The sequence below is a fragment of the Oryzias latipes genome, chromosome 15 (genome assembly GCF_002234675.1).
Source record: "Oryzias latipes chromosome 15, ASM223467v1".
Taxonomy (NCBI): Eukaryota; Metazoa; Chordata; class Actinopteri; order Beloniformes; family Adrianichthyidae; genus Oryzias; species Oryzias latipes.
In genome coordinates this window covers 16,465,157-16,484,448 of record NC_019873.2, presented here as the reverse complement: position 1 = coordinate 16,484,448, position 19,292 = coordinate 16,465,157, and the positions used below count along the sequence as shown (strand labels likewise).

At 35.4% G+C, this 19,292-nt stretch overlaps 2 protein-coding genes across 2 annotated transcripts; one reads left to right on the top strand and one right to left on the bottom strand.

Annotated features, from left to right (window-relative positions):
• The first annotated feature begins 1,583 nt into the window (after positions 1-1,583).
• dync2li1 (dynein cytoplasmic 2 light intermediate chain 1) lies at positions 1,584-7,328 on the top strand. The gene is made up of 13 exons (XM_023963722.1): positions 1,584-1,690; positions 1,792-1,897; positions 2,009-2,043; positions 2,637-2,706; positions 3,043-3,131; positions 3,278-3,476; positions 3,582-3,650; positions 4,172-4,249; positions 4,398-4,477; positions 4,738-4,808; positions 4,959-5,056; positions 5,201-5,293; positions 7,096-7,328. The coding sequence occupies exons 1-13, from the start codon at positions 1,602-1,604 to the stop codon at positions 7,156-7,158; spliced, it is 1,140 nt and encodes a 379-aa protein (XP_023819490.1). The 5' UTR covers positions 1,584-1,601; the 3' UTR covers positions 7,159-7,328.
• A 389-nt stretch (positions 7,329-7,717) lies between these two features.
• Positions 7,718-18,972, bottom strand: abcg5 (ATP binding cassette subfamily G member 5). The gene is made up of 14 exons (XM_004077296.3): positions 18,860-18,972; positions 18,515-18,636; positions 17,451-17,587; positions 15,514-15,612; positions 15,037-15,169; positions 13,477-13,616; positions 13,277-13,406; positions 12,990-13,203; positions 12,548-12,753; positions 10,359-10,497; positions 10,193-10,266; positions 9,437-9,548; positions 8,488-8,600; positions 7,718-8,258 (listed from the first exon to the last, which is right to left on the bottom strand). The coding sequence occupies exons 1-14, from the start codon at positions 18,970-18,972 to the stop codon at positions 8,074-8,076; spliced, it is 1,917 nt and encodes a 638-aa protein (XP_004077344.1). The 3' UTR covers positions 7,718-8,073.
• Between the last annotated feature and the right edge of the window lie 320 nt (positions 18,973-19,292).

Sequence of the window (19,292 nt, the reverse complement as noted above, 5' to 3'; positions counted from 1 at the left end):
GAACAAATGTTACTTTCCTGCTCACTCACTTATAAACACAATTTTCATAAATAAATTCTACCCATCCAAACCTTATCTGCAAATGTTCAAGAAGATATTCTTTGAATATGCTCTTTTTGTCCAGAACCCCCTGAAGAAACTGTACATTTATTTTGATCTTGTCCCTTTTCCACTACTCTGTGGTCTAAAGTGTGTAATGTCATTTATGCCCACATTGACCCAGACCTTCGCCTGTACTTAGAACATGATATATTTGGCCTTACCCACTGTCCATCTCACAAAAAAGAAGAATTCTACATCATTAACCTTTTATTGTTTTTATACAAATGGCACATTCATAAATCCAAAGTTACAAATCATACCCCTCATTTTTCTATCTTTATCAATTAGCTCAAACAATACATGGACACAATAAGAAACTCTGGCAATAAGAAAGCTATTAAAAAAAAATTTCTGTGCGTCAGTTTCAATGTTTTTGTGTAAAATGTAATAATAACCCCCTGACTTGTTCCTTTCTTGTTGCTGTTTTGCATTGTTGTGTATTGACTTGTTACATTCAATAAAGTTTGAAGAAAAAAAAAGATTTGCATTAATACAAACGTTTAGATATTGCTGGAAGTCAAAAAAAAAGTTAAATTTTTGTTTTTGTTGCCATACATTTAATCCTTGTGCTATCTTAGATGACCTCACCCTTACATTGACGTGTTCTCCCTACCATGACAAATGTGGATAAAGGTGGAAAGATTTCATGTAATCCATGGACACCAGTTAAGATCACAAATCATTTTAAATATTGAGTAAAATTTCGTTTTTTCTGTAAGCTTTTTCGCTTCTTTTTTTTTTTTTTTTTTTTTTGAGGCGTCTGGTCTTTTTTTTCCAACTTTATTTAACATAATATTAAAGTTCAAAACACAACATCAAGGCATCAAATAGATCATCAGCCGCAACAACCAATGCCATCATTCCAAACTTATTCAACCACACCAAGTCATAAACGTAGCAGAAACATCAAAAATAGAGCTTGCTGATAAGAAAATAGAGTATCTCAAAATGTATAAAAAAGAGAGTACAAAAAAACAATATTTACAATACAAAGGTTTTCTTAGAAGAGGGGAATGAAAATCAAACAAAAAGCACAAATTGTTCCAGTGTTACTTGCTTTGGGTGTGTTAATTTTTTTAATGTATTCATAAAATTGAAACATCTCTATTTTCAATACAGTAAAATTGGGAGTTGTTTTTTTATTCTGCACTTTTATATGTAAAATTTAGATTGGAGAAGCAACAAATTAATACTATTTTCTACTTTTTTTATCATCACAAGTGAAATATGTGAGGATTTGTTTGAAATTTATAATAAAGTTACAATTAAATTTGATGTTTACAAAGCGTTCTAATTGGTTCCAACGTTCACGGTAAAATCTACAAAAGTAGAAAAGGTGAAGAACTGATTCAGGGAAATCAATACAAAAATACAATTATTTTCTATATTCAAGAATTTGGATATAAACATGTTGGTGGGGTAAATGTTATGTAGAATTTTTTTTTATGTTGAGGCATCTGGTCTTTTTTCCGGAACTGTATTATGATTGCGTCATCATTATGCGCCGTTACTCTGGCAACGCTTGTAGCATTCTCGTTCGGCTAGCATTTTCGCACAAAGCCCCATCAAGCGTCATGCCCAAAATAATGTGAGTTGATGTTTTTTTTTTTTAGAACGATACAGAATATTTTCCAAAAACCCTGAATGTTTATCTCATATTGAGGTCTGTGTTTTCGCGTTGTTTACCAGCTCGGACTCCTTATGGGAGCTGGCCGCCGCGGAGGTCCAGCATCAGGAGAGTGAAGAGGAGACGGTCAGCGAGAGGACCGTGTTCCTGATGGGCAGCAAAGCTGGGGTTTGATAGACTTTACGCTCACTTTAATACTTTAAATACAACAAATATGTTACTTAAACTGCCATTGATAAGGCTATTCGTCAGAAGGTAAACCTAAAACCTCTTTTCTAGGGTAAAACGTCAATTCTGCTCCGATGTCTCGAAAGGTGCGCATGATTGCGGTTTGTTACCTTTTATCTAAAGATATTTTATGCTGAAGTTAAATTAATTAGAGAATTTGGAGGCTCTACAATCAGAAGTTTCTTCCTGCAAACACCAGAAAACACAAAGCTTCCATGATGGCACGTTTTTTTTTCTTTTAAATTTTAATATAGTCTCTAATAGTAAATGTTATCGAATTTAGATAACAAGTTTACACTTTGACTCAACCCTCCATTCATCACGGCATGATAAATGTCAATGTATTCAGTTTTCTTTCTAAAACAAATTTTGAAAACAATTTGTTTAAACTGGTTTTGTTCTGAAAAATCTGGTCCTGCTATTAAAAAAAAAACTTTTAAAAATTAGAAACAAACAGAAAATCATTCTTGTGCAACCCCCCCCCCCCCCCCCCCCACACACACACACACACAAAGTTGTTTAAAATACAACAGATTAATGAATTTAATTACCGGTTGTGCTTTTTCACATTGTAAAAGTAAATTATTTTTTATTTAATGTTTTTTTAACCCAAATTTAGTATATTTTTCTTTTTTGTTGCTTTACGTTTTATTTGATGAAATGTTTGCTCTGTTCATAGGGACGAAGCACCCAAACCAACTCTGGCCCTGGAGTACACATTTGGCAGACGAGCTCGAGGACACAACACAGTAGGAGTTATAGATCATAAGACATCCAGCCTCTTTTGGACACTTCAAGTGTACACCGAAATAGTTTAAAAGAAACACAAGAAAGATTAAACTTTAGAAAAATGAAATCTAAATGCAACATATCCATTTCAAATTGCAAATGTACCCACTTGGTCATTTCTATTACAACAATAGACTAATGTTTCTCTGTTTCTAGTTAGGCCTAAACAACTATAGGCTTCCCATACTATGTACTCTCTAATAGGGTCATTTAATACTTTGGTTCAATATGTGATGCAAAAAAAGCAGATTCTAATTAAAAGTTTATAGAAATGTGGTGTTATTTTTTCTTCTCAGCCTAAAGACATAGCCCACCTGTGGGAGCTGGGTGGAGGGACCTCTTTGTCAGATCTGGTTCAGATACCCATCACTTCTGTCAGTGTTAGGTAGGTCACTAACACAAATTCCTGAGGCCTTCCACTGATGTCATGAGGACAATTAGAAAATAAGTGACATGCTTACACTGCAGGCTTGTTCTATTTTTTGTTTCTTATCACATTTTTTTTTATCATCGTGGTTCTTTTTTTCCAAGTTGCCTTTCTGTCATCCTCGTCCTGGATTTGTCTAAGCCCAATGATCTTTGGGTGACCATGGAGAAGCTGCTGCAGGCTGTGCAAACCCAGGTGGATAAAGTCTTTTCCCAAGCAGCACAAGCACAGAAATCAAAACCTGGAACCAAAAATCAGCAGTTTGTCCATCCAGCAGCACGTGTTTTACCTAAAGACTATCCAGTAAGACTTAAGTTCTTCAAGTTCTGCATTATAGTTGAATGATCTTGGTGTAGCAGTACATTTCATACAAGTTTTTTAAATTGCACGTTTTCTTTTTATTAACAGGACAGAGAGCTTATCAGTCCATTTCCTGTTCCTCTTCTCATTATTGGTAGTAAATATGACCTTTTTCAGGTAAAAATAACTTCCGCTGTTGTCTGGCAATTTGTCTTACTGTAGCATTAGTGTTCTTCTCCACCTCTCTTCCTTTTATTCTTTTCCACCCCCACCCACACACACTTTTCTCCTCTCCCTCCCCACACACAATAAATGTAACACATAAATAAAAAAAGGGGTTTATACAAATTTAGACTCTGGCTATCCGAAGATTCATAACCTCTTTTTGTAACAATAAAACCTGTCCAACACATCTCTAATCTGTTTCCTCAGTTGTTGGACAGAACAAGTTAAAGAAAGGAGAAAAAAAAACAGCATTAATGTTCTATAATGTTTTTGTACTCTTTAAAAGGTTACCAATTTTTGAACAGAAGTTGTTTCAAACAGTTCAGAGTATGGTTACCATTAAATATGTATATTATTTAATGTTAATATATATATATATATATATATATATATATATATATATATATATATATATATATATATATATATATAACTGTGTTTTTCTTTGGGACTTCTTCCAACTGTTTCTGCAGGACTTTGATTCTGAGAAGAAGAAGGTGGTCAGTAAAACACTGCGTTTTATCGCACACTATCATGCAGCCTCTCTCATTGTAAGTATACCCTTTCAGCCATCTATATATTTGTTATAGTTTAAATATTTATATAAAATGTACAAGGTGCTTAGATTCTGCTTCATTATCTTCTCTATTTGGACTTATTATAATTTTTTTTTGTTGTTGTCCAATTTATTTTCTGCAGTTCACTAGTATCAAGTCGGAAAGTCTCATGTCCAAAATCAAGAGTTTTTTTTCTCATCTGGCTTTCGGCCTTGACAGAGGGTGAGACTAATATCACTATCAATGCTTGTTGTAAACTAGCACAAATGACTGCTGGAAGGTTGAAGTTTTGATTAATATGTTTTTTTTTTTCTTCTTAAATTTATTTAAATGTTCTTTTAGATCAAACAAACAGACAACTTGCATCTGCTTTTCTTCAAATCCCTAGAATGTAGTTTTTTAATTTGTTACATAGTTAAACAAAACACAATAAATACTTTTCAGTATTAATCTTTGCGTTATTGTGTGTGTTTTTCACCAAGGAAAACTTTGTCCTCTGACCTCAATAAGGCTCTCATCATTTCTGCAGGCTCAGATTCCTTCAGCCAAATTGGTGAGCACAGCACCACTTAGTGGCCACAATTGGTACTGCATTTAGATGATTTTGGAACTAAGTTGATTCTGAGCTGTTTTATTTTGGGTATTGATTGCCAGTGACCCTATGGTTACATTTTGTTTTTATGACATTTTTTTCTGGATATAGGCCCTCCCTCTGTTACGGATGTGGACATTACATCTTTGCATGCTAAAAATCCAAAAGATCTCTGGAGGAAAGTGTACGAACATGTTTTTCCCCATGAGGTACTTATGATTTTTCCTCCTTTTCACAGCCTATTTAATTGTTTTGTTCTTGAGAAATACTGTAAACTGTTGGTCTGAATGGGTGCTGTATTTTAGCTAGATTCTTCTGTAGTGGGTTTTCTATTAGCTGGTTTTTCTTGACAGAATGCCAGTGAGCAGAAGGAGCTGAAAGACCCCTCTAAAGACCCTCAGTATAGTGAACCCCAGATTGATGCCATGAGAGCCCAGAAAGACCAGGTAACTCATCTTGAGAATAGAACCAGCTTTTGGTGGGCTTCAATTGCATTTTCTCATGTTAAAAAAAGACACATAGCAGATAAAAGCTTGACGACCAATTGTAAAACTACAGTGTGTTTATTGACTTCCAAGTTGGCTGTGTGGCAGCAAATAAGCGCCTATCGGAAAATCCTATTTTCTTATCTCCTTTTTTGTCCTTGATTTTTGCCCTAGAAGCCAATGCAGTGTCCATTGTTAAATTCATAAATTGTCTATTTTAAAAAAGTTGTTAATTTTTAATTTTTTTAAATGACTTTAAAAAACATTGTCTATTCTTTTGTACTCAACACATGTCATTTGATCTTTGCTTTCTTTAACTATTTTCAAATCCTTTTTCTTAATAGGCACACATTCATTTTGCAGATAGTTATATTTCTGCTTTAAAAGAAAAAGGTTTAATCCATAATACCTATTCTGGGTGAAATGTCCCTGTTTGTGAATGTAATTCCAAAGCAGAATAATGATTCAGAATGAATATTCTAAAGAGCCTTAATAATTTTACTATGGTTATAGTAAATGTGCATACATAAGAGAGTGCAGAAAAACCATGAAGAAGGAAAAATGCTTGACTTTATTGCTTTACCTTACAGTTCCTCATAGAAAGTTGAAGTTTCAACAGAAATGCAACACAGTTTAAACAATATGTCACATTTTCTAGAAACAAATCACATTGGGGGTAAAAGAAGGCAGTTTTTATTTTTTACGTTTGTCATAAAAACGTTTGGAATAACCTTTAAAATTGTTTGAAAGTGCTGCCTCTAGGGGGCGACATGCCACAGATTTTCCTACTTCCTCACAGTTTACAGCAAATATTACATGAAAAACGTCTAAAGCAGTTTGCAGGTTTCTTGCAATGTAGGGGAAAGTGGGATTTTGGATCAATTACTTTTTAAATAAAAATCAAACACATAATCCAATTTTTGGTTTGGCGGCCGCTTAACCCACCGAACTGCACTACTTCAAATATTTGAGTTCACAATTGAGCAAACAGATATGGACCTCCTCCACTCTCCTGTGAGAAACAGGCTGTTAGAGGCTAAACTTTATTTATTTAATTGTTTTTTTTTGAGAAACAATTTTTATTGAACTGTCTGCTGTAGTTTACTTAGTTAATGCTCCAAAGTAACCCTTTGTCCTGCAGTAACCTGCGTGGAAAACTGTGTCTGTGGCAATCTCCTTATCAAGCACAATTATATTCTGTGGTAATAAACTCCAATGCAGCTGAACTGCAGTAACCTTTTGGTGTCACAAACACAAATCCTACAGTTATTTCCATCTCATGAAAATGTGGAGAGCCTGTCTCTGTAAACAGACATGATGTGATTATTATACTCAGTCTGAGAAAAAAAGTGAAAATCTGGAGTGTAGTTTATTGAATGATGGGAAATGTGCCCCATGTCTAAGGATCCTCCTCCAAATGAACCATCTGCCCACTGTATAATAAAAAAAGATGCTTTTTAAGATTATGTGAAAAAATTAGGTTAATATTTTCTGAGGCCAAAGTACTCGGTGAGTTTTTAAATACAATTTTCTAACTTTAGTTAAAACTTAAAAACATCTTGTATTCATTTAAAAGGAAGTTGAAGACAAACAAAAATATAAAGTATGTTTGTGACACAGACATGTTATGGTCTTTGAATATGTGAAAAATGGACAAAAAGAATCCAGTTTACATCATAGTGAACAGAACTGAAAAGAATGCAAGTTATGATAACAAAAAAACATTGTGATGTATTTATATTTATATTTTGATCTGCTTTCAGGAGTTGGAGCAGTACAAAAAGAATGCTGCAAAGTCATGGAAAGGACTGGAGCTGGAGACATAAGTTTATTACAGTAATTTATAAAAAGTATACATTCAGAATACTTGTGTTGGTTTTAAGGACTTTGATTTACTAAAATGATTTAATATATGCTGAATAAAACAAAATGCAGCAAAAACATCAAGATATTTCATGTTACTTGTATGAAAAATAAAACAATTCAATTCACTAAATATTTAAAAGTTACAATTTTTACAGAACATTTTGTGTACTTGACAAAATACTCCAACTGAGTTTCATTAAAGCTTAAGTATTTCAAGCTAAAGGTTTCAAAGTTTTAATTCGTTTCCAAAAATGTTAAAGTCATAAGTACAGACAGTAAATGCAGGATTTCACATTTTACTATCACAACAATTTGATTAATGAATATTCTGTTACAATGAAATCAAACTGAATATCTTTAGTAATTCCAACTAAAGAATTTTTAAAATTATCAACCCTTAAGAAGTTGGATTTTTTTAAAGAAACGTTTGAGTAAACTTCAAGTGTGTAAAATAATAAAGAGTGTATAAAGCAAATGTTATAAAAGGGAAAAAGCATTTTGATATTTTTAGGTGAGATGTTAAAAAAAAGAAATAACTTCCTGTAATTTGATTTAATATGATAAGTTAGGTTTTCTGTTTGCTTTACTCTGTTTTTTGTTGCCTTCTGACATAGAATTTTATAATAAAGATAAACATTCAGCTTACCTCATTTGTTTTCATTCCCATTTCTTAATGACTTTTCTTTTAAATGGACTGACCAACAGTTTGAATACTTTGCCACAACATTTTCTAAAAATTTACATCTTTCAATTCAATTCAATTTTATTTGTTTAGCCCTAAATCTTTATTATATTGATGTGTCTGTAGATGTTCTATAGAATATTTCACTTCAGTGTTTGGTTTGAACACACAAAATAAAAGCTGTAAATGTATTTTAGTGACGCACAAGTTTGTCCCTGATTTTAAAGCTGATTACGCCCAGGAGAACCAAAACAGGGAGGAAGGAGTAGAGAAGCACAAAGTCTCTTGTGTATCGCTGCAGAGCGCCGGGATAGCCCTCATCAATGATCTGATCCCCGGTGGTGATCAGGCATGCTCCTGGTAAGGGCTTCGAAACGTCTGCAAAAGCATAAGATAGTGACCTAAATGCTGCTGAAAGATGAACAATTCTGTCATGTTTCCTCCGTTTTTCTGGTGGTTATCAACGTCTGAACCGTACAAAATGCAGTTGTGCTCACAGCAGTAAAAACGACAGTTTAAGGTTTTTTATGCAAACAGTCAAGCAATCAAAACAAAATGAGGTTTCATCTCATTGGATAGAAGATGGTGCAGGGAAAACGTTTCTTACTGCATGTAAACTGGAGGTCATGGAATTCAGTGACGATGAGCAGCTCACAGCTGTATTTCTGGAAAGTCAGGTAACTAAGCCACTGAAAGACCACAGGCATCTGCTGGATGCTCCTGTTGAGAAAAAGAGCAGATAACTTTAGAACACCATCACCGTCAAGCAGTGTGTGTTTACCTACACCTAATGATTCCTGAGTGAAACCTGCTGATCTGATCCACAGCACCTCCCTACCACCATCAGCTGAGCGTTTGCATAATCCCTCCTTCCTTGACATTCGCTTCTGCTCACAGGACAACTAATTATTCAACTTTTTGTCAGGCCTCTGAAGTGGTCAGATCCTAAATACATGGAACCAAAACTATTGGACCCATGTTTTTAAGTCCAGCTACCCTAAAGAACAGAAACCTTTCAGAACCTAAATGACAGAGAATCTTCTCAGATGTACTCAGAGAAGTCAGTTTTTGGTATTTATCTGGTTACTTTTAGATCTTATAATGGGATCAGAGTTTTCTTCAAGCTGCTTCTTTCTGTCTTTCTTTTAAAAATTATGTGCTAAGTAAAAAAAGTCTGCTAATGTACCTTATAGTAATCCAATGTCTGTTTTTTTTTACTTTTATGTTTTATGTGGTGCAAGATAGCAATTTTACAACTTATTTTTAAATTTTAATTCAACCTGCTTGTCTTTAAGTGAAATAACAAAAAGTGAAACATATCTAAATATAAGGGAAACTCCAGAAAGCAGATTAGAATAAGATTATTTAGTAATAATAATAATAATGGATTGGATTTATCTGTGCTTTTCCAGACGCTCAAAGCGCTTACTTCACTCTTCATTCACACTTGGTGATAGTAGAGGCGAAGGTAGGTAGGAGTAAACTCAAAAGGATACTACAGTAATTAACTGAACAAACAAGTTACTGAAAAAACCTGGACGGTGTGTCTAACGGACCTAAGGAAGCCAGACCCCACTAAGATTCCTGCGATGTTAAGTAGAGCCACACCAGTGTTGACCATGTTGGGGTCTTGAACCACTCCCAGCAGAACCACAGTCAGAAGCTCTCCTGAGGAAATAAAAAAAAATAAACAAAAGGAAAATAGATTTAAACAAAACCCTGGAGATGCCAAGAACAATTTTTTAACAATTTTAAAGTTCATTTTTTTTGCTTGGTAATTTTGGGTAACAGCAATAAACAGCTGCCAATAAATAAACAAAAATCTAAAATTCAACTCAATTCAATTTTACTTAACCCCTTGTGCTATTCAAGGCACGTTACCATTGGGAGTTGGGTCATCTAGACCCACTAGACAGTGCTCTGAACCCTTTTTCTTCAATGATTTGTGATCTTCACTGGTGTCCATGGATTACATGAAATCTTTCCACCTTTATCCACTTTATCCATAGTGGGGTCATAGGATAGCACACGGGATATATAGCCCAATATTACATCTTTGTTGTATCAACAGGCTTCATACCGGTACAAATTGAAAAGAAAAAAATAAAGATAAAAAAACGGCAGCCAAATTTGACCCCACAGGCTCTCCAGGGTTAAAGTCCTCCTCAAACCTTGAGTTGCTGCTAATTTAAAAGAACAAACTTACACAAAAATTATTTCTCAGCACAAAATGGAGCAGATTTATATGAGAAATATCTGATGATTAGGCTGGTAAGTAACTGTAGCAGTTTACTCTTTTGTCATTAACTCACCTATAATATGTGGCACAAGGACAACCGCAGTGAAACACAAAAATCGCAAAGTTTCTGGGTGCATTCCCACCACCCTGAGAAAGACATATCACAAGACAGAAGAAAAAAAAAGAGATTAAACCATCTGTTAAGTTAAATTATTGGTCTGTTTTTGTTTCCTACACACCAGTATAGAAAAGAGGTGAAGATGACGATACTCAGGATGCTGAAGGGCAGGATGTGGACGATGTAGGCGAGAAACATTTGCCATTTACTGTAAAGGCCATCCTGACTCTCCTGATCACTAATGGCACGCAGAGCTGGAACTGTTGCAGAGATAAAAGCAGAGACGGGGCACAGGTAAAAACATCAATAAAGAAATAAAGAGTTTTGAAGGCTCATTCCAACAAGGCCGTGAGCATACATTAAACCCGTGTCTGTGAAAGGTGAAATGTAGCACACAGTAGTGTCTTATCACTCCTTATCTGAGAGATTCAAGGTTAGGAGAGAAACTTCCTCTGGCTGTTTGGGACTTCTGCTCAGCAAATTGTTTTATCACATCTCTTATCTCTGCTATCTGAGAACACTTAGCCCTGATTTTAGCGTCAGCTGATTCAGATAGAAAAGCATTGGCACAATCTCAATATCTGGCATGGGACTAAGTGGAAATGTTCATTCTAGGAAAGCGCCATAATGCTTTATCTGATATATATATATATTTTCTTAATTTTTTTTTTTTATCTCAGTTTAAATAAAAAAGCAGATATCAGCCACATGTATAACTTGTTACACTTTAAATCAGCAGTTACTTTCAAATAAATTAGTTTTTACCAGTGTTGTTTAAAGTTCTTACAGTTTAAAAAAAAATCCTTATATTTATTTTATTTTTAATCTGTTTACCTCTTTTTACACTCTAGATTGGTTGTGTCATTGTCCCACTGACTTTTTAAAAGCACCATATAATAACATTCTGTTAAATATTTGCAGGATTATTACAGGGTTTATTTTATTGGAACATCTTTTAATCTTGCAGAAAGCAGCAGATGCAAGTCCAACCAAGTCCTCAGTCTAATTTTATATATGTCAGGCTGGAGTGTTGCGGCTAAGATGTTCATCAAAAAGCACATCCATCCTTTTATTCGTTCATTTCCCAAACCCACTCAATCTCTTTTGGGGTCAGGGGAAGGTGGGTGACCATTCCAAGACAACCAGACACGTACAGGAACAATTTAAGCCACGTTAACACCGCCCTCAGCGTCAGGTGTCTGATGTGAACGTAGCTTGGAGCTAGGCATATGACACTATATGCGTATTCTTGAACGGCGGTTTAGCCCATGTCGTTCACACTGGACACTGCTTGTCCAGTGTGAACGACAGTGTCCAGTTTAGCCCATGTCCACACAGCTAGAGGAGGTACGGTGTCTGGATTACCACAAATCTGGCATAAGCAAAGGTGATCTGTTTTAAACTGTTAGGCTTCCCCATTGTTATTATGTTCTGACATTGTACAGTTAGTGCAAACACTTTCTTTTAGGTCACTTCAGTTCACTTCTTTTTGAACTACCACACTTGCTCATTACTAAGGATGATCGCAAACATTTTTTTCTTTTCTTTTTTGATTTCTTCAAAATTGTTTTAATAATATCTCATTTCTTTGGTACGACGGAGTTTTAGGGCCACCAAATAAAAAAAAAAGTAAAATTACGAGATTTAAAAGTTGTAAATTTACGAGATTTAACGTCGTGAATTTGTGACTTTATTCTCGTAATTTAAGAGTTTTGACTTTTTTCCCAGTAAATGCATGACTCCAAAGTCGGATATTTACGACTTCAAAGTTGTAATTTAAAAAAAAACATTTTCTTTGTAAACTGGCCCTTAAAAATGTTGTATTTTGGAGTTGTACCCTCAATTTTTTTTTTAACTTGACACATTTTTGCCAAAACCAGAGAACGCTGACTGCAGGCCTCTTTCACCCACATAACAAAAGAAAAACAAACCTGAATAGCTGATGAGATTTTTTCATATACTTTTACAGAAAGCCAATAAATGCTTTAATTGAAGGAAATAGCGCACATCAATTACCATGAAGTCATTTTATTTATCTATGAAGTCATTTCATATCAATGAAGTCATTTTATTTATCAATGAAGTCATTTTATTTATCAATGAAGTCATTTTATTTATCAATGAAGTCATTTTATATCCATGAAGTCAACGTTGTAAAAGCTGTAAAGTCTTTGTGTTTTTGACAAAGTTATTGTATCTGACTCACACCAGGTCAACTTTAGGAGCGATTATCGGAATGATGGAGTTGGATGTCCCTTAAGGTCACACAGAGGTAATGGAAAACAATCATTTGGGTTTGGTGGAACTCACAGAGAGCGACCGCGTTGAGCATGCCGGTGTACGGTGAAGCCGCTACACTCTGGTAGATGATGCCGATGCGGTCCTGCACCGCCCCCTTGTCCACGTCGATGTCCAGGCGCGTCACAAAGAAGGCCACAAACAACCCGTATATCAGGTTCTGGGCCAGGCGCATCATCACACCCATCCTGTTTCTAGAAAGGTTTCTCACAGTTCGCCTAAAAAACAAAACACATCCATCCATGACGGACAAGAATAATTTACTGGAAACTCTCATCGAACAGTTATTGTTTGGTAAATGGTAATACTTGTATAGCGCTTTTCTACCTTCCTCGAAAGCCCAAAGCGCATTACAGTCACAAACCTATTCACCCGTTCACACACACATTCACACACTCCTTCCACCAGAATACATTCTCTCTTTCATGGATCTCAGCGTTCTCACAAGACGGACCTGATCAGCACTCCAAGCTTGGCCAAACCACTGGGCGAGTCTTTGCTCTTGAAGGGGATGGCTGGCTTGTCTGCTTGCTGCAGGCTCTGCTCCATTTTGGTCAGCATGTTCTGGTAGATTGTAGACCTCCGATAGGATGCGGTGATCTCATGCATGCGGCTGGAAGTGGCTGCTTCTCTTTCACTGCTGTGCGTGTCCACGGAGGTGAAGTCAACTGTGGGGCGTCACGTTAAGTTTGAATGTGTTTGCTGTGAGATCTACAGGGTATGCTTTGGGAAATGTTTTACCAAATATGTCAAAAGGGTTGCAGTACTCTGGGCACTCGTATCCACATCCACTGAAGAAGTCCACCATCTCACCAGGCTGCCCACAGAAAACCAACTCTCCTCGACTCATTATCGCTATCCGGCTGAAGACCTGAGAGCAGAAAGTCAAGGGTCAGTCAACTTCCTGTCATTTGGTCAGTTTGTTTTGCGTGGGAACCCACCCGGAACAGCTCTGAGCGTGGCTGATGGATGGTCACCATCACTATGCGGTTTCTTTTGGCCAGCTCAGCCAGCAGCATCACGATCTGATTGGCCGTCATGCTGTCCAGACCGGTGGTCGGCTCGTCCAGCAGGATCACCCCTGAAGCGGCAGCATCCAAAAAATAACCCAAGTAACACGCAGGACTGGAACTTCTTTCAATGAGCTGGAAACTTTTAAATGCACTTCATCATTCAGAGGCCTCTCTGTGGGGCCAACTGAAGTCAAGAAGATAAGTAAGTTCTTTTTTTTTTTTTAGACGATTACTCTAATTAGGACAGTTAAAAGATTGCTTCTTTGCATTATGAAAGCAGGGTGGAATTAGCAGATGCTTTAATTGTGAGATTAATTCATTTCCTGGTTGATTGGAGAGGCAGCGAAAGGGAACTTGTCATTAGTCTGTATGTGACTCAGTGTAGGTGTGTGTGTGTGTTCATGGCCATTTAATCCTGAATGAGGACTAAGACCCTTCATCCTCCCTGGAGGACTGCAGACCTGATAAACTACACCTGGGATGAGCACAGACACACACTGAAGGGGTTTTTGCTCATTACTTTCATTACGTGATAACCCAGTCCTTTAATACTCTTCTCCATCTCTCCCTCTATCCTTTTGGAGGTCCTTTCCTCAATTTCCTCCTTAGATAGTTTTCTTTTTTTTTTATTCAGAGCAAACTTTCTAAGTTTTAAGGTGAGGGCAGGGTTATCCAACAAACTTTCTGCTCTTGATGTAGTTATATCCTAGAATGTCATTTACAGTTTTTCTTGTAGGTTTCTATCAAACTTGCAAAACATGCTTCATAATTTTACCTCAAATTCTGTTTTTTAAACATCGAATTCACAGAAAATCGCCCTTTTCCTTTTAAGTTTGTTTTATTGGTTAAAAAAAATTAAAAAAATGTAGTTATGAAATGACAATCACAACCTGTTAGACCTTTGAATCAAAGTCTGGTTGCTTTGATCCTGAATTAATTTAGATTTTCAAATACTGTTCAACTCGTAATTTTATGCAGTTCATTTCAATATCTATGATTATTAATTACCATATAAAAACAGTATTTCTTGATGATGACAAACTCTTGTTACACAAAATAATAAAAACTAACTAAAAGCAATTTAAAACCCCCACAGAAATGTGTTTAAATAAAAATCACTTAATCTATTTGATAAATCAATACTGCATATTTTTATTATTATTTAATTCTACATAGATTGGTTAGACTTTTTGTTTTACAAAACCTCATTTAAGTATATGGAACACAATAAAAAACTTACCAGACTCATTCATGAAAATTTACTAAAATAGCAATAAAATTGAATCGTTTACTCCACTGCTCCCTAAACGTAATTTGACACAAACTCCTGTAAATTATTAATTCACTTTTTTAGAATCGTGTCTTGATATTAAAATCACTCCCCAGAATTTATCTCTTAAGTAAATTTGGATGTTTTCTTTAACGAGGCACCAGAAAGGAGAGGTCTGAGGGACCCCTTTAGATCATCCCAGGTAGATAAGAACGTACGTGGATCTTGGAGTAACTGACTGGCGATGGAGACCCTCCTCCTCTCACCCCCAGAGATCCCTGGGAAAATTCGACCGCCAATGACGCTGTGGGCCACATGAGTCAGACTCAACTCCGCCATCACTGCCGACACCTGACTCATCCAGAGGTCACGGATGAGTCAAAGGACAATATTCACAATATTAATAATTATGGCAGATAAACTGATAAGTGCAACCAGTTATTGTGGTTTTTCAACCCTTTGACCCAATGCAAAGGAGAATGTTTACTTTTGCCTGTGATCATATTACATTGAAAAGAACAGACAAAAAAACCCACATTTTTTTATACATTCAGTCTCTCTTTTTTTTTACATTCAGTCTCTCTTAGAGGAACTAAAAGTTTCATTTCAATAGTTAATATGCAGCTTAAACACTCTTTTTATTGATGTTGTTTACAGTAGAAAGAAAATGAAATGTGAGTTTCTCTAAAGGTCACCTTTTCCTCGATTGCTTTGGCAGAATGTTTGCGCAGGGCCAGATGGGCTGTGTAGGTCAGAGTCTCCTCCACTGTTAGGTAGCTCAGCAAGTTATCACTCTGAAGAAGAGAAACAATAAGTATTTATTTTTTCACCTTTTATATATTTGGGCATATTGCTTATTCATCCTAACTGAAAAGGTTTGCTATTAAAGAAAAAAATGACGATACTGCATCATCTTCATTGTTTAATATTTAGTTACTGTTTTTTTAGAACACCTCCAACAAACAAATAATCAAGCAAAACAATAAATAAATACCCACAACAAATCTGGTAACCACGTAATTAGTACTTTTTTCAAATGTTTTCCATTAATCATTACTTCCAGAATTTCCCATTAAGTTTTCTTATATTTATTGGGAATTAAATTTACATACTTTTTAGAATTTCTTTTTATTACTTATTAGGTGTTTAACAGTAAAGGTTAGGCTTCTTATGAAGGACAGATTTTTTAAATTTTGCTTTAAAAAATCTAAGTCCGTCTGACAATAAAGATACATTTGATAAAAATAAACAATGTAAGTGTTTTACTTTTTTTGTACTAATGCTTACATCTAACAGTTTAAGCTGCTGTTTTTTAAGCTTTTCTGGCTTTATTTATTTATTTTATATTTTATTTATTTTATTTTTATTTGAACGACATTTGTCATCTGTAAAGGACATTTCTAAACTTGAATGTCTCCCAACCATTGCATATGACCGAATTAACTCCTTTTGGTATCTACCAAGGACTTTTGGGACTTTTTCAATGATACCAAATATGAAACGGTGGGGCTCTGGGAATTATAGTTTGAAAAAAATTTGACTCCAATTTTTTTTCCCCGGTTGTCAAGAGGTTATTGAATTTTTCCTATATAATTATTTAGGTTCTTGTTATAAACTAAGATCTACATTTCAATAAACACTGAATTTATCTTTATTCTGGCATAATTAGAAAATAAAATTACCCTAAATAATAAAAAACAATATAAATAAAATCTCATGTTACGTATCTTGATTTTTTTGTCATATATTCAAAAGGTCAGAATTGACAAAGGTAGTTACAATAGGAACCGCTGGTTACAGTCACCCTGATGCTATAATATCAAAATTAACATTTGAGCTTTATTACAATCTGCTTTTCTTGAGAAAATGAGTTAAAATGTTTAAAACAAGCATTTGTTTTTTGGTAAAAGGGAAAAAAGGAAAACCCTGAAGGACCTGTCAGGGTTTTTCTCAGTCTGACTTCATAATAACTCAACATGTGGGATTAGAAATATAAAGAAGTGCTGATGTTTCAACAGGACGTTCATTATGGAACCGTCAGATCTATTTACACGAATACAGTCAACCCCCCCAAAAACAGACAGAAAAAAATGTAAAAGCTGCTACAGTACAGTAAAGCATCTGAAATCCAAATGAACAGACCTGCCTTAATTAAGACATTGTTCACTTTCTAATCCCAGGACTTTAATATCAGGTGCTCATATCACGTCCTCATCTGTGTCTAAGCAGAGGAAGTTAATGAGGAGGCTTAGAGAGCAGAGGAGCGTGCTATCAGAGGAGAGATGATTTGAAAAGAAGCGAGGCCTGTTTGAAACCAGTGTTTTTCATTCAGGCTTTGGATACAGATGAGCACCTCTCATTGAGAGATTAGGAGTATGAGGAGGCTGTCCAACAGTACCAGTTAATTTCTCATGAAGTCTTTCTGGAGCTTCCAACCTAGAGTGTTTAACAACTTCAAGACACTCTGTTTATCCTTAGAAATTAGCAACTTTTTAAAAGTGTTTACTGCAATCTGTGTCATATTTTGGTTTTATTTTACTCTTTGCATTCAGAGAATGGAGAAGTCTGTTATTAAATTTGAGGATTCATGAACAGGAAAACACTAACATTCTGTCAGGTTTCTGGATGTTACCTGCAGCACGTAAGAGAAGCAGTCCTGATATTGGTTTCTTTTCAGTTTTCTGCCGTTCAGGAAGACCTCGCCCAACAGAGTTCCATTGTTTCCGATTCTTCCTGAGATGGCGTCCAGTAACGTGGTCTTTCCTGAACCTTTTCATTCAAAGAAAAAGTGGGGAAAAACGTTTATAAAAAACAGCATAAACTGACTACAACATCCAAATTTCAGGCTTTTACACACTTTCCCCACCTTGGCTCCAAAATTACCTTAATCTGGCATTTACTTTAAAACAAAAACACAAGTGAAATAGTTTTTTATAGCTGGAAATTAAGCGAGATGTCAAAAAGTGGAAATGGGAAAAGTTCTTAAGACTGTTTTAGGACAACACGTTTCTTTAAGATTTTACAAGATGTTTTTGTTTGCTCAAAGGATGTTAAAACTTTTTATTGTACTCCCTAATTTACCTATTTCCCACCAAAAAAACACTTTAAAACTTTCAATAATACTATAAATTCATGGAGCAAAATGAGAAAAATCCACATTCTTTCAAATGAACATTTAGATTCAGTCACAAAACCAAGTTATTTAGGAAAGATGAGCCATATTATTGTCTTTTTAATCACTAAAGACCAAAACATATTTTATAATCTCCTTGTCCTCATTCTAATTTGTTGAAAAATTGTGATTTAGATTTTTTAAAAATAAATTTAATGCATTTAATGGAAAAGGTTAGTTGTGTATTTAATCTGGTTAATTTTTTGAAAACTTTGTTTTATTATAATTTATGCCTTTTTCCTACTTGATGATTGAGGTTTTTCTGATTTAACATTTTATTTTTTGACAGCTTACACCTTTTGAAGTCAAATAAAAGTATGCTTAGATACAAAATTAAAAACTATAAACCTAAATATACAAATCTTATAAACCCAATTAAACCAGGTCATTTACATTTTACATGAAATTTGCATTTTTCTACTGAAATGATGCATATCTATAAAAAAAAATGTTGTCAAAATTCTAGTCGTCTCTATTGTAGTTTGTTTTAAATGTGTGTCATTTTACTAGAAATGCTTGCAAACCTGAATTTCCCAGTATTCCCATAATCTGGCCGCTTTCCACATAGAAGGAGACATCACTGAGAATTTGCCGAGTCCACTGCTTCTTATAGGAGGGCAAGTCCCACCAGGGTCCCACGCGCTCACTTAAACAAACACAGACGCAAATGCAAACAGGTATATTAACACTTTAATTTTACTGTTTCATTCAAGGGTTTCTAGCTGTTGAAAATAAAACTGCTGAAAGAACCCTAATGCCAAATGTAAAATATAGTTTTTTGATTCCCTAAATGCTCATTTGACCCAAACCAGGATGTGTTTGTGCACAATTCTAAAAATGTGTGTAGATTTTATTTTTTGCAGATTTACCTGACAGTGTAGGAGATCTTGCAGACACTGAGACTGCTTGGCGGCTCTGTGTCCTCTCTGCTTTCCCTCCACACATCTCTCTTGTCCTCCGGCACAAATTTGAAAGACTCCATAACTTTTGCCCAGTTTCCTTGCTCCACCGCTCAGAACAAACAATCTGCTCGGTGTCTTTGGTTCTCAGTGACAGCTGAATGTAGTCCGCTTCACAATGGTTTGTTCATGTTCTCTAAGTCATTTAGGGAGCTGTTCCCAATGCAGTGCAAAAGTGCAAAATCGGTGGTTCTTCTGAGAACAATAAAAACACGGAAAAGGCTGTTATCTGGGAGAACTTTGATCTAAAGTTATGTAAAGATAAAAAGAGCTGTGCAGATCAGCCGCCTGTTCAGTCATGGCAAAGCTGTGAAGCAGAGAAGCAGATGAAGAGCTGAGGCGA